Genomic DNA, 13,192 nt, shown 5'->3' on the forward strand with positions numbered 1-13,192 from the left:
TCACCAGCATGCAAAAATTGAAATCATGTCACCAAAATAGTGATGAAAATAGCACTTCTATCACAGTTTAAAAGTTGGTTTTATTTTTCTTTTCAGGATTTAAAGTGTTAAACTCTTCATTTTGGACAGATGATTAGAAAGATATAGTTCTCCTGATTATTTTTATACTAGAATAATCTTTCATTATTAATCCATTTAAGTCTTATCTCAAATCGGTTCATCAGTGCTACCAATTAAAAATAGAAAATGTATGTCTTCAATTTCAAGAATTAAAAATAATGCCTTGGGAGTAGCATTTTTTTCCTGTGGTGAGAGGATTGTTGGGTTTTCCAATTAAAGAAGTCTCCATACTGGAAATGAGTAGTCAATTATGAAAATTATTTTTGAATAGCCAATTTGCATATCCCTAATTGTATTCATTTCTTTTGAAAGGCTGAACTTGAATTTATGATGTTTTGATTGGTTAACCCTGCACTGGTGTTATTAATACTATTGCCAACAAGGTTCCCTTATGAATGGGGCTTTGAATGCCTTACCTGAAAAATGTTTGAATGATAAGTAGGTTTGTTTTATTTAATGAATGAAAATATCTAAGGATTTACTAGCAGTTTTCTAGATTTGCATTTTGTAGACTACATTTTATTGGATTGACAGTAACTTCACTGAGCCACTTACTGCACTCGCATTTGGACTTTTCCACATCAGCTTTGGACTTTCCCACTTTTCCAATGAGAGACATTGGAAGTTTCTATCATGATGCTGTTTGCTGGCCAAAAATGTAGATTCATTTGGGGCTGTCTTTGCCATTTATATGGCAATGTTTGCACAATTACTTGGTTATTGAATGTTGCCTGTATTTTAAAACAAATGACTTGAAGACTGACAATTAAATGTTTTATAATAATGATGAGACACCTAGTTCTTCTATGAAATAAATTTGAGATGAAGATTGGAATAAATAAAGTCCTGACTTTTAGTTTCATTGGACTTAAGCCAGTCAACACGGAGTTAGTCATGAAGGAAAAGACCAAAATTACAGGCATGAATCCAAATGGGAAAACTACGTGTACAAGATAAGCACAGATTGCATATAAATATACATGTGTATGTATGACTCTGCTTATTATGGTTGTATCTAAAAGGACAATTAGCAGTTTTATCATGTCTTTAGCTCTTTGACACTGGAATGTTCTCTCCTACCATGTAAGTCTGTTGTTCACATTCTGCATATTCAGCTTTCATGTTTGACAATACTCTTAAAAGAAAGAGATGCTGATGTCCTGTTAGGCACATTAGAAAGGCAAGTGAGGGGAGGAGTGGGCCATTTCATTCCTTCCAGAAGGTTAGCCAAAAGTGGATCTCTATTCCAGGAATATACAAGCAAACTGTTAATTATTTCCTGACCGTGACCCCTTCAGACATAATATTGAATTAAGAGTTGTGATACAGTAACATTAAAGTTTTCAGTTTTAAGAGGTCCTTTATTAGAAAAAAAAAGCAAATAAAGATCACAACCAGCTAGATAGTGTCCATGTGGTATGCGTGTCCTACAAAGTAATTAGTGTTACTGGATTTGTTTGTAGCTGATTGCTGTGTTTGATGAACAAGAACCACTCCACAAGATTGAGAGCCCCAGTGGAAACCCGGCAGGCCGGCAGAGCCCAGATGCTTTTGAGACGGAAGTGGCTGCCCAACTGGCTGCATTTAAACCAGTCGGTGGGGAAATTGAAGTAACCCCTTCTGCTCTGAAATTAGGTAGGTGTGTTTTTTAAGTCATCTGCTTTTCATCTGGTTGAAATACATCATCTTGCTGTCTATGAGTTGCTTCCACTTTATGACTGACCCTGTTAATGTTTGCCGTTAAACCTGGACTGTCTTTCTGTAAATTATTTTTCACATAGATGTTTGCAGCTGCTGATGCTCAGGCAATGGATGCACTTCCTTCTTGAATCGCAGGTGAACCTGAATCGCGTATCCTTGACCTGACAGGGCAGGAGTTAGACTACATGCGGAGCTTCATCTGTAGCGTGTGTATGCTCTGTGTCCTCAGTTGCTCAGTCGCGTCTGACTCCTTGGGACCCCATGGACTGTAGCCCCCCAGGCTCCTCTGTCCAAGGGATTCTCTAGGCATGAATACTGGAGTGGGTTGCCATGCCCTCCTCCAGGGGTTCCTTCCAACCCAGTGATCAAACCAAGGTCTCCTGCATTTCAGGCAGATTCTTTACCGTCTGAGCCAACAGGGAAGCCCATAGTATGTGAGGACCATTTAAATGTTTTTAAAAGTCCCTGAAAAAAAGTCACTTGGAAAAAAACTAAGCGTTATCAAGGATTCCAGGCTAGAATAAAAGATCACTTTCTGTTTTAGCCACTTTCTTCTCCACCAACTGTGTATCTCAAGATTTGGGGAGAAACATTTTGAAGTTAGTTTTTTTATTTCTGTCCTACTGATTTATTCCAGGCAAGTGATTCTGTTCAGAATGCTCATTTGTTACATTTGTTTTGAAGGTGTTGGAAGAAAGAGAAAATAAACATTCTTCTAAAATTTTAGTGAATTTCTGACTCCAAGATAAATAATGTCAATTTTGGTAATATCTCTTAAAGATAATTTTAGGTCAGTTTAAAGCATAAAGTTTTGAAAATCCACTAATATTATGTTACTTAAAACCACTTTTTATTCATATTGAATGTATGCATACATTTTGAGAACACTCTTAAGCACCGGTTATAGGTTAATTTTCAAGCTAGAACAGAGGTTGTTTTTTTGCAAAACATATGCTTAAAATTGTAAAGACTGTGCATAGTACAATTTTTGCCATTTGAAACAAAATAGATTGTAAAGTTTATTTTACATGCCAGGATACCGAGTATCTATATATTTTGTACTGATTTTCTGGAAAGCATCTATAGTACCCCTTTTAAAATAAACCAAGTGGAAATGAATGACCTGTCATCTTCATAATTTCCCTCTATCTTTTGGAAATCAACCTAGCAGAGCAGTTTCTGCTGGACCGCAGACATTGAAGGGCTTAGTGGCAGCTTCTTTTCATCTGGAGCGAGGTTTGTGGCAACAAGCAACCTCACAGCCCTATCATTCATTTGCATAATGGATGCCTTTTTATCCATTATGCAAATAGTATGGGAGGAAAATTAGGCAATAAGGGAAGACGAAAGGAGAAAATTGCTCTTGCTTGTTTTAATATACTATTTATAAGCAAGCTCTGGGGTCTTCAAAAGTCTCAGCCTCAGAGTACTGCCTGTGCCTGAGAATTTGTTTTTTCACCTTTCTCTTATGAGCTTTCTCAGGTTAAAAAAAAAAAAAAAGGTTATTTTTCTTTAGCTTTTTTAGCTTCTTTTATTGAACCATCTGAGCAATTCAATGTTCAATGTAGAAAGAAAAGCAAGTTGAAATTCCATATCTTTGAAAGTGGACTTTCTGCTTCTTCAATACTCATTTTGGATCAGACAGAGAATAATATATATTCAGTAGTAATTATATTCTAGGCACAGACCTCAAGGCAGTGCACCAAGTATTCTAAACCCTGTACTCCTGACAACTTATTCGAGCCTCACGATACTCAGTTGGGTTCTACCATCTCCCTTATTTAAGAGATGAGGAAACAGGCATTGAGCAGTTACATAACTCCTCCAAGTCACATAGCTGTTAGGTGGCGAACTTAGCATTTGAACCCTTGCTGGTTCCAGGTCAGGAATAACTGTGCTGTGCTGTCTTTCATATGCTATTTGTAAAAGAATATATTGATATAATCTTCCTTAGAGTCATTTTGTGAATATATGCCAAATCCTGAAAATGCTTTACCCCTTGGCGTCAAATCCCGTTTCACTGAGTGTCATAGATGAAATGGTGAAATTGGCCAGCCTTCACTATTGAGTGGTCAGTGTTGCCTTCCAGCCATTTAGTCTGAAACGGTGGAGATCGCTGCTGTTTCTCCTTTTTCGTCTTATCATCCACACTGTCTTTAGCCTTCATGTCCAGGAGCATTGAAGCAGGCCAGAGCTTTCACATTGATCTGCACTAGGCTCATGATACTGCAGAGGCCTCAAACTGACCTCTTTCTGTACCACACCTGCTTTCCCCAATCCCTGCCTCTCCAGAGTGGCCTTCCTAAGTCACAAATCTGATTAGATAACTCCTCTGCTTAAACAACTTCCAGCAGCTTCCCCACTGTGAGGAGGACCGCGTCCAAACTCGTTAGCGAGCTGATACAGATGGTCCCTTGGAATTAGATGGAGAAATCTGGGCAGGGATGAATGACGAAGAAATCATCCCTTGTCTACTCTCATGGTTCTCTCGGACTCTGCACTTTACATTTCTAGAATTTTAAAAGCAAAGAAAAAAAAAAAGATCATGTGTTTCTCAGATAGAAAAATAAAAGACAGAAGCAAAGCCACCAGCTTTGGTATCTGCCCATTCTGTTTTCCCTTCACTGTCCTCAGGGCGGGGTGTGGTTATGGCTTGGGCACAGAGAGATGGGGGCTCTACTTGGGAGCAGGTACAGGGTCCATGAGTAGCTCTTCTGAGAGGTGGCCTGGTTGTACTGCCAGGTCCACCCTGAGATCTTGTTTAGAAGATGAATTGGGCAGGGAGGGAGGGCTGTAGTTGGAGGAGGAGTAGCAAGTGCATTCTAAGTATTCATCATCACAGAAGGCAAATAAAATGCCAAACCCCAGCCCATCCTCTCTGCTTCCTACTCACCTCTCAGAGGCTACTGGAACTGGTTCTACTTCTCATGGGACTCTTTGGCCCAGGCTGGTACAACAGACGTGGGGCTGATTCTCCTTAGTTTTCTCACTCTTGAGATCCGTTCTTGACAATGAGGAATTTAACCATGATTGGTTCACATGCTTATTCTTACTTAAAGAGACACAGTTTAACCGATTTTGGGAATCAATACAGTCTTCTCTTATTGGTGATTGTTAATCACCAGTAGTGTAGGTTTTACTGATATTGAAATTAAAATGTACTCAACATTCAGTATAATTTTTATGTCTCTTTTTCCAATACAAGTTCATCCTCAACAGTGTCCTACTAAAGATTCACAACCTTCCTCACATACATGCAGACAGTGGTTGGCCCTACCTTTTTTTTCTTTATCTCCCAAGATGAAATAACTTATACACAGAACATGCAGAAAGTTCGTTTTCAGGGACTCATACAGATCCAGCCCCTCATTTTCTGCCCACTTTTATTACTGGCCACTCTTCCACAGTCACTTTGACCTACAGCTTCCAGAAGCCACTTCTTGTTGTTTTTAATCACTGTCATGTCTGACTCTTTTGCAACCCCGTGGACTGTAGCCCACCAGGCTCCTCTGACCATGGGATTTCCTAAGCAAGAATACTGGAGTGGGTTGCCATTTCCTCCTCCAGGGTTCTTCCCAACCCAGGGATCAAATCCATGTCCCCTGTGTTTCCTACTTTGGCAGGTGGATTCTTTACCATTGAGTCAGCTTGGGAAACTCCACACATGGCTTGCTACTTTCTTTCAAACTTCTGTTTTGTAGTTAGAATTTCCTTCCCTGGCTCTCACTCTTTTGCTTCTTTTTAACTTGGTGAAATTGTATGCACTTTTAAACTCAATTTCAAATATGACCTTGTTTGTGAAACCTCATCCAAATCTTCAAGACAGTATGGTAAGTTTTCCATAAATCTATTTGTTAATTCTTTAACAAGGGATACAAAGATGAATAAACTTTCTACTGACCGAAAGGAATTCATAGTCTTGCACCCTATGTAAGCTAATGGGGTACATATTAAAATTTTTAGTTTGTAAGACAAATGTTAAATCAAGTGGGCAACCACATAATTCCAACTTCATTCATCTAAATTATTTCCTACTATTTATTTTCTAACGGATTTTCTAATGTAATGCTAAATGACTAAGTTCTGACTCAGCCCTACCCAGCAAATCTTTCTAGCACTTCAAGACTTTAACGTTTCTGAAGTTGACCAGTGCATTTTACTGTGTAGACTAGAGATTGCTAACCTGAGAGTCTAGTTAATAAAAGGGAGTGTCAAACAAACACCAGATAGAATAGCAAAGAATCATATCCACAGGGTCTTCTAGACTTTCGAATCATCTAGTTTAGGAATTTTCCAAGTCTTATATGCAGAACCCTACGGTACTTAACACATTTTGGAATTTCAGCAGACATTTGATTCTAGTTAATAACATTTATTGGGCACTTAAGTTCTGGATGCTATTCTAATGTATTGACATTCACTCTTTGAACACATATGATTGGTTATGCTAACAGGGCAGAAAAGGATGCAGAGGGCTGTTGAGTAGGCAATAGAGAATTCTAATACTATTTAGAAGTCTTACAGCAAAGAAACCTACCTTCACTCAAAAGAATTGTTAGCACCTTTTAAAGCAACTTTTGTGAAAAGCTGGTCTTCTAATAGAGCTATCCCACATTGAAGGTCAGGAGGGGCGGTGGTGAGGAGATACCCCTTGTCCAAGAGAAGGAGCAATGGCTGTGCTTTGCTGGAGCAGCCGTGAAGAGATACCCCACGTCCAAGATAAGAGAAACCCAAGTAAGACGGTAGGTGTTGCAAGAGGGCATCAGAGGGCAGACACACTGAAACCATACTCACAGAAAACTAGTGAATCTAATCATACTAGGACCACAGCCTTGTCTAACTCAATGAAACTAAGCCATGCTCGTGGGGCAACCCAAGACGGGTGGGTCATGGTGGAGAGATTTGACAGAATGTGGTCCACTGGAGAAGGGAATGGCAAACCACTTCAATATTCTTGCCTTGAGAACCCCACGAACAGTATGAAAAGGCAAAATGATAGGATACTGAAAGAGAAACTCCCCAGGTCAGTAGGTGCCCAATATGCTACTGGAGATCAGTGGAGAAATAACTCCAGAAAGAATGAAGGGATGGAGCCAAAGCAAAAACAACACCCAGCTGTGGATGTGACTGGTGATAGAAGCAAGGTCCGATGCTGTAAAGAGCAATATTGCATAGGTACCTGGAATGTCAGGTCCATGAATCAAGGCAAATTGGAAGTGGTCAAACAAGAGATGGCAAGAGTGAATGTCAACATTCTAGGAATCAGCGAACTGAAATGGACTGGAATAGGTGAATTTAACTCAGATGACCATTATATCTACTACTGCGGGCAGGGATCCCTCAGAAGAAATGGAGTGGCCATCATGGTCAACAAAAGAGTCTGAAATGCAGTACTTGGATACAATCTCAAAAACGACAGAATGATCTCTGTTCGTTTCCAAGGCAAACCATTCAATATCACAGTAATCCAAGTCTATGCCCCAACCAGTAATGCTGAAGAAGCTGAAGTTGAACAGTTCTATGAAGACCTACAAGACCTTTTAGAACTAACACCCAAAAAAGATGTCCTCTTCATTATAGGGGACTGGAATGCAAAAGTAGGAAGTCAAGAAACACCTGGAGTAACAGGCAAATTTGGCCTTGGAATACGGAATGAAGCAGGGCAAAAACTAATAAGAGTTTTGCCAAGAAAATGCACTGGTCATAACAAACACCCTCTTCCAACAACACAAGAGAAGACTCTATACATGGACATCACCAGATGGTCAACACTGAAATCAGATTGATTATATTCTTTGTAGCCAAAGATGGAGAAGCTCTATACAGTCAGCAAAAACAAGACCAGGAGCTGACTGTGGCTCAGACCATGAACTCCTTATTGCCAAATTCAGACTTAAATTGAAGAAAGTAGGGAAGACCACTAGACCATTCAGGTATGACCTAAATCAAATCCCTTATGATTATACAGTGGAAGTGAGAAATAGATTTAAGGGCCTAGATCTGATAGATAGAGTCCCTGATGAACTACGGAATGAGATTCAGACATTGTACAAGAGACAGGGATCAAGACCATTCCCATAGAAAAGAAATGCAAAAAAGCAAAATGGCTGTCTGGGGAGGACTTACAAATAGCTGTGAAAAGAAGAGAAGCGAAAAGCAAAGGAGAAAAGGAAAGATATAAACATCTGAATGCAGATTTCCAAAGAAGAGCAAGAAGAGATAAGAAAGCCTTCTTCAGCGATCAATGCAAAGAAATAGAGGAAGACAACAGAATGGGAAAGACTAGGGATCTCTTCAAGAAAATCAGAGATACCAAAGGAACATTTCATGCAAAGATGGGCTCAATAAAGGACAGAAATGGTTTGGACCTAACAGAAGCAGAAGATATTAAGAAGAGATGGCAAGAATACACAGAAGAACTGTACAAAAAAGATCTTCACGACCCAGGTAATCACGATGGTGTGATCACTGACCTAGAGCCAGACATCTGGAATGTGAAGTCAAGTGGGCCTTGGAAAGCATCACTACGAACAAAGCTAGTGGAGGTGATGGAATTCCAGTTGAACTATTCCAAATCCTGAAAGATGATGCTGTGAAAGTGCTGCACTCAATATGCCAGCAAATTTGGAAAACTCAGCAGTGGCCACAGGACTGGAAAAGGTCAGTTTTCATTCCAATCCCAAAGAAAGGCAATGCCAAAGAATGCTCAAACTACCACACAATTGCACTCATCTCACACGCTAGTAAAGTCATGCTCAAAATTCTCCAAGCCAGGCTTCAGCAACATGTTAACTGTGAACTTCCTGATGTTCAAGCTGGATTGAGAAAAGGCAGAGGAACCAGAGATCAAATTGCCAACATCTGCTGGATCATGGAAAAAGCAAGAGAGTTCCAGAAAAACATCTATTTCTGCTTTATTGACTATGCCAAAGCCTTTGACTGTGTGGGTCACAATCAACTGTGGAAAATTCTGAAAGAGATGGGAATACCAGACCACCTGATCTGCCTCTTGAGAAATGTGTACGCAGGTCAGGAAGCAATAGTTAGAACTGGACGTGGAGCAACAGACTGGTTCCACATAGGAAAAGGAGTTCGTCAAGGCTGTATATTGTCACCCTGTTTATTTAACTTATATGCAGAGTACATCATGAGAAATGATGGACTGGAAAAAACACAAGCTGGAATCAAGATTGCCGGGAGAAATATCAATAACCTCAGATATGCAGATGACACCATCCTTATGGCAGAAAGTGAAGAGGAACTCAAAGGCCTCTTGATGAAAGTGAAAGAGGAGAGTGAAAAAGTTGGCTTAAAGCTCAACATTCAGAAAACGAAGATCACGGCATCCGGTCCCATCACTTAATGGGAAATAGATGGGGAAACAATGTCAGACTTTATTTTTCTGGGCTCCAAAATCACTACAGATGGTGACTGCAGCCATGAAATTAAAAGACGCTTACTCCTTGGAAGGAAAGTTATGACCAACGTAGATAGCATATTGAAAAGCAGAGACATTACTTTACCAACAAAGGTCCGTCTAGTCAAGGCTATGGTTTTTCCTGTGGTCATGTATGGATGTGAGAGTTGGACTGTGAAGAAGACTGAGAGCCGAAGAATTGATGCTTTTGAAGTGCGGTGTTGGAGAAGACTCTTGAGAGTCCCTTGGACTGCAAGGAGATCCAACCAGTCCATTCTGAAGGAGATCAGCCCTGGGATTTCTTTGGAAGGACTGATGCTAAAGCTGAAACTCCAGTACTTTGGCCACCTCATGCAAAGAGTTGACTCATTGGAAAAGACCCTGATGCTGGGAGGGATTGTGGGCAGGAGCAGAAGGGGACGACAGAGGATGAGATGGCTGGATGGCATCACTGACTCGATGGACGTGAGTCTCAGTGAACTCCGGGAGTTGTAATGGATAGGGAGGCCTGGCGAGCTGCGATTCATGGGGTCGCAAAGAGTCGGACATGACTGAGCGACTGATCTGATCTGATCTGATCTGATAGAATTTCATAATAGCACTTTTCTATACAATTAGCATTATTTTACAAATGACCAAGTGAAAGCTTAGAGAGATTGGTGTGTGCTCTGATGTCAAATAACCAGTTGGTTAAGAGTAAAATTGGAACCCATAATACATTTCTTGGCTTTCAGCTCCATGACATTTTTTTAGATTAATTTTTTAGGTTTCAATTATCTGATTATATTCATACTAAATGAAATACAATAATACCTTATGTCCTTTTTGAATTGAGATTGAGTATACATTACTAAATAGACACTGAATAGCTGTAAATAAAAAGGCTAATAAGGAAATAAAGTTTAGAAAATTAAGATGAAGGAAAGTACTTGGAAAACCTTCTGTGTCAGAAATGAATTTTCTCCTGTTTCTTCAATCCGTGTGTGTTCTCACACATGTGCTTGCATGTGTGTATATTTGAGGGGGGAAGTTGCACTAAAACAAATATGCTAATATTTGGTACATGTGGGTAATATTTCCCCATATTGTGGATACTTTTGTACTTTTTGACATTTCATGTATTTTCCTGTAGAACCATCTGCAAATAAGACAAATTATTGAGGACACTTAACTTGATGTTTGGAAGAGTAAGAGTTTTAGCCTTTCAGCTACTAATCCTTATGCTGACTTTATGATCAGTGGTAACTGACCTTTTGCTGTTCCCCAAAAGACCTCATGAGGCCGTAGTCCAAGGTTGACCCAATTTTTGTCCCTTGAAAACCAGTGTTATGGAGTCAGTCTGAGACTACAGTATTTGATCTTTGTGTCCAGACAAGTCATTTATCGCGCTTTTCCAAATCAAGAATGAACCAGGGCACATTTGATATTATATAGACATGAATATTCTGAGCTGAGACCACACGGGTTACTTCTTTATGTGTCACTACTGGAGCTCCCTGGGCCATAGTTTTCTCATCTATAAAATAGGCCTTTCTTTCTCTAATGAGCTATGACCATCCCAAAAGTGTTTCATTAATTCCAAGCTGAATTTGAATCTGATTCCACGCCCCTGTCAATTTCTATCCTATGGCCGCAGTTAATTGGGCTTCCCTGGTGGCTCATTATTTTGGAACTTTTGGTAACATTTCTTAGTATTCTTGACTGAAATTTGCAGTAAGCTTCCATGGGAAAATCTCTCTGTAGTTGTAATTATTTTAGTAATGCAATTTAAACAGTGTATCGGGATAAAAAGTACTTTAAACTTTGTTGTTGCCACTCTTATGATCTACATTACCCAGATATAAAGCAACCTGATTAAAATTTGGAGTTGCAATGAGTATTCGCTTTATTCTCCTCTTGTACGTTAAACTTTGAAGATGAGATACTTTCTATTTGAAAGTGATTCTTGCTTTCAGACTTGAAAGCTGAAAGGTGCCTCAGATGCTTTATTGTTTCCATGTGTGTTTGTGCTTCAAAACTGAAATGAAAATTATGATTGTATGTTTGTTATGATATAATTATTTTCAAAACATTGAGTTCTCCCTTTGCTTTCAGTAGTTCCCAGATAATATGGTATAGCCATAGATTAGGTTGGAAATTGTGGCCATTTTCTATCCGATTTTGACTAATTTAGTGCCTAAGGGAAACATATGGGATCATTTGTATGATTTTTTTTAAGGAAACCAAATCCTTTTATGGCACTGATCTTCAGGAAAAAAATAAAGAAGGAGGAAGTTTATTCCTTTAATTAGACTGCAGTGTGTAAGTAGCTGCTGTGTCCATAATGTGAGTTTAAGTATTGGCATCTGACCCTAGACAAACACAGTCACACCACACACATAGCAGAATGAAAGCTCAGGGCTGGGCCATGCTTCTGCCCGAGCCTTTGAGTTCTGACTACAAAGCACCCAAGTCTGTGCGGGTTCCTTGTTACTGGAAGCTCTCTGCTGTGGGTGATGAAACCCCAAGTTGAAATGACCAGGGAACTGAGGTTATTTGCTTGGATGAATCCATAAGTCATCATTTGGTCGTTGAGTTTCATCCTGTTTGTTTCCTGTTGGGGCTGATTATTCAAAAGTTAACAGCTATAGAATAGCTTTCTTTTCTCTTTTGTCTTCCCTGGGAGCTGGGTATTTTTTCTCATGTAGGCTTAGATGAATGATGTCGTAATTAGCTATGGTAACCTTGCCAGGCTATCATCAATCAGTCATAGCCATGTAGTCTAGAAAGTGTGTGCATGCTTTTCTGCTATTACGGTAACTAAATCAGGACTAAGGAGGTCACAGTGTTCTAACCATTTCTGGCACCGTTATTCTTTTGCTGTTTTTTTGGATTTTATTATAGTTTGTTTTCAGAGTAGGTGAAAAGTTGCTGGAGAAGGAGGTGGTACTGGGAAAGTCAGCTTAAACACTGATTTTTTTTTTAATTTTAATAATCTGGAAATGGCCTGAGGTATTTGGTTAAATGAAAGAATTAAATAAGTATCTAAAAACAAGCAGCTGCTATCAAATATTAAAAGGTAATTACTACACAGGAATAATTTCTGTTGTGTTAGTGAAGTACAAATGTGAATAATAGTTGAAATATGAAGTTTTCAATATGCCTGGCATTGCATTTTGAGTAACAACAGATGAATGGTCTATGTGAACATACTTCATAGATGAGCAATCAGTTCATAGCATTTTGCAAAAATAGCATATGAGTTTTGCTTAAAGATATTCTGTATTCTTATGAAAGTTTTAAGTGAGTCATTATTTATTGAATTATTAAATGTTAAGTGAGGGAAAATTTTAAAAATCATTATCCTAATAGAACTACTTTTATTTTTCTCTATTTTCTATCCAATTCATCTTTTAATTTTATTCTTCTTTTTTTTCACCTGCTCAGTTCTCCTTCTGTCTCTTTTCTTTAATTTTGTGTGCTATGTCTAATGGCTAAATTCAGTACCCAAATTGGTAGTAAGTTGGTAAGTAATAAAAAAAATATTAAAGGGAATTTGCATTTAGCCATTTATCCCAAAAATGTAAGACAGTACATATAAACCAAGCTTTCCTTCTTGTTCTTTTCTGGCTGTGTTTTCTAAGTTGATTATACGACCTCAAAAAACAAACAAACAAAAAAACCCCACTGAGTTCACCATCTCCCCTTTGGCCTCTTGCTGATGCTGGGCCCACACTGAGACAGTCTGCAGATCCTCTCGTAAACAAACGGAATGAAAGGTCACCTTCCTACTGCTCGCTTGATATTAGACCCCTGGGTTTTCAAGCCTGTTTTGCAGATTGCTTTTAATAGTAAGCCCAGTGAAACTCTGTTTGCAGAGGCCTAGTCCCTGACTAGTGAAAATATTTTCAGCCATGCTGTCATACTCACCTTGTAGTTCCCTGGACCACTGATAAAGTACTTTTTGGTTTGGCC

At 39.1% G+C, this 13,192-nt stretch overlaps 1 protein-coding gene across 2 annotated transcripts in view; it reads left to right on the forward strand.

Annotated features, from left to right (window-relative positions):
• The window catches only part of PARD3B (par-3 family cell polarity regulator beta), a 1,151,736-nt gene that overhangs the window by 454,092 nt on the left and 684,452 nt on the right, over positions 1-13,192 (forward strand). For both annotated transcript variants that reach the window (XM_019975590.2, XM_070800250.1), the window contains exon 3: positions 1,584-1,755. In XM_019975590.2, the coding sequence (XP_019831149.2) occupies positions 1,584-1,755 (172 nt within the window). The remainder of the gene's footprint in view (positions 1-1,583; positions 1,756-13,192) is intronic.

Source organism: Bos indicus, chromosome 2 (genome assembly GCF_029378745.1).
Source record: "Bos indicus isolate NIAB-ARS_2022 breed Sahiwal x Tharparkar chromosome 2, NIAB-ARS_B.indTharparkar_mat_pri_1.0, whole genome shotgun sequence".
Taxonomy (NCBI): domain Eukaryota; kingdom Metazoa; phylum Chordata; class Mammalia; order Artiodactyla; family Bovidae; genus Bos; species Bos indicus.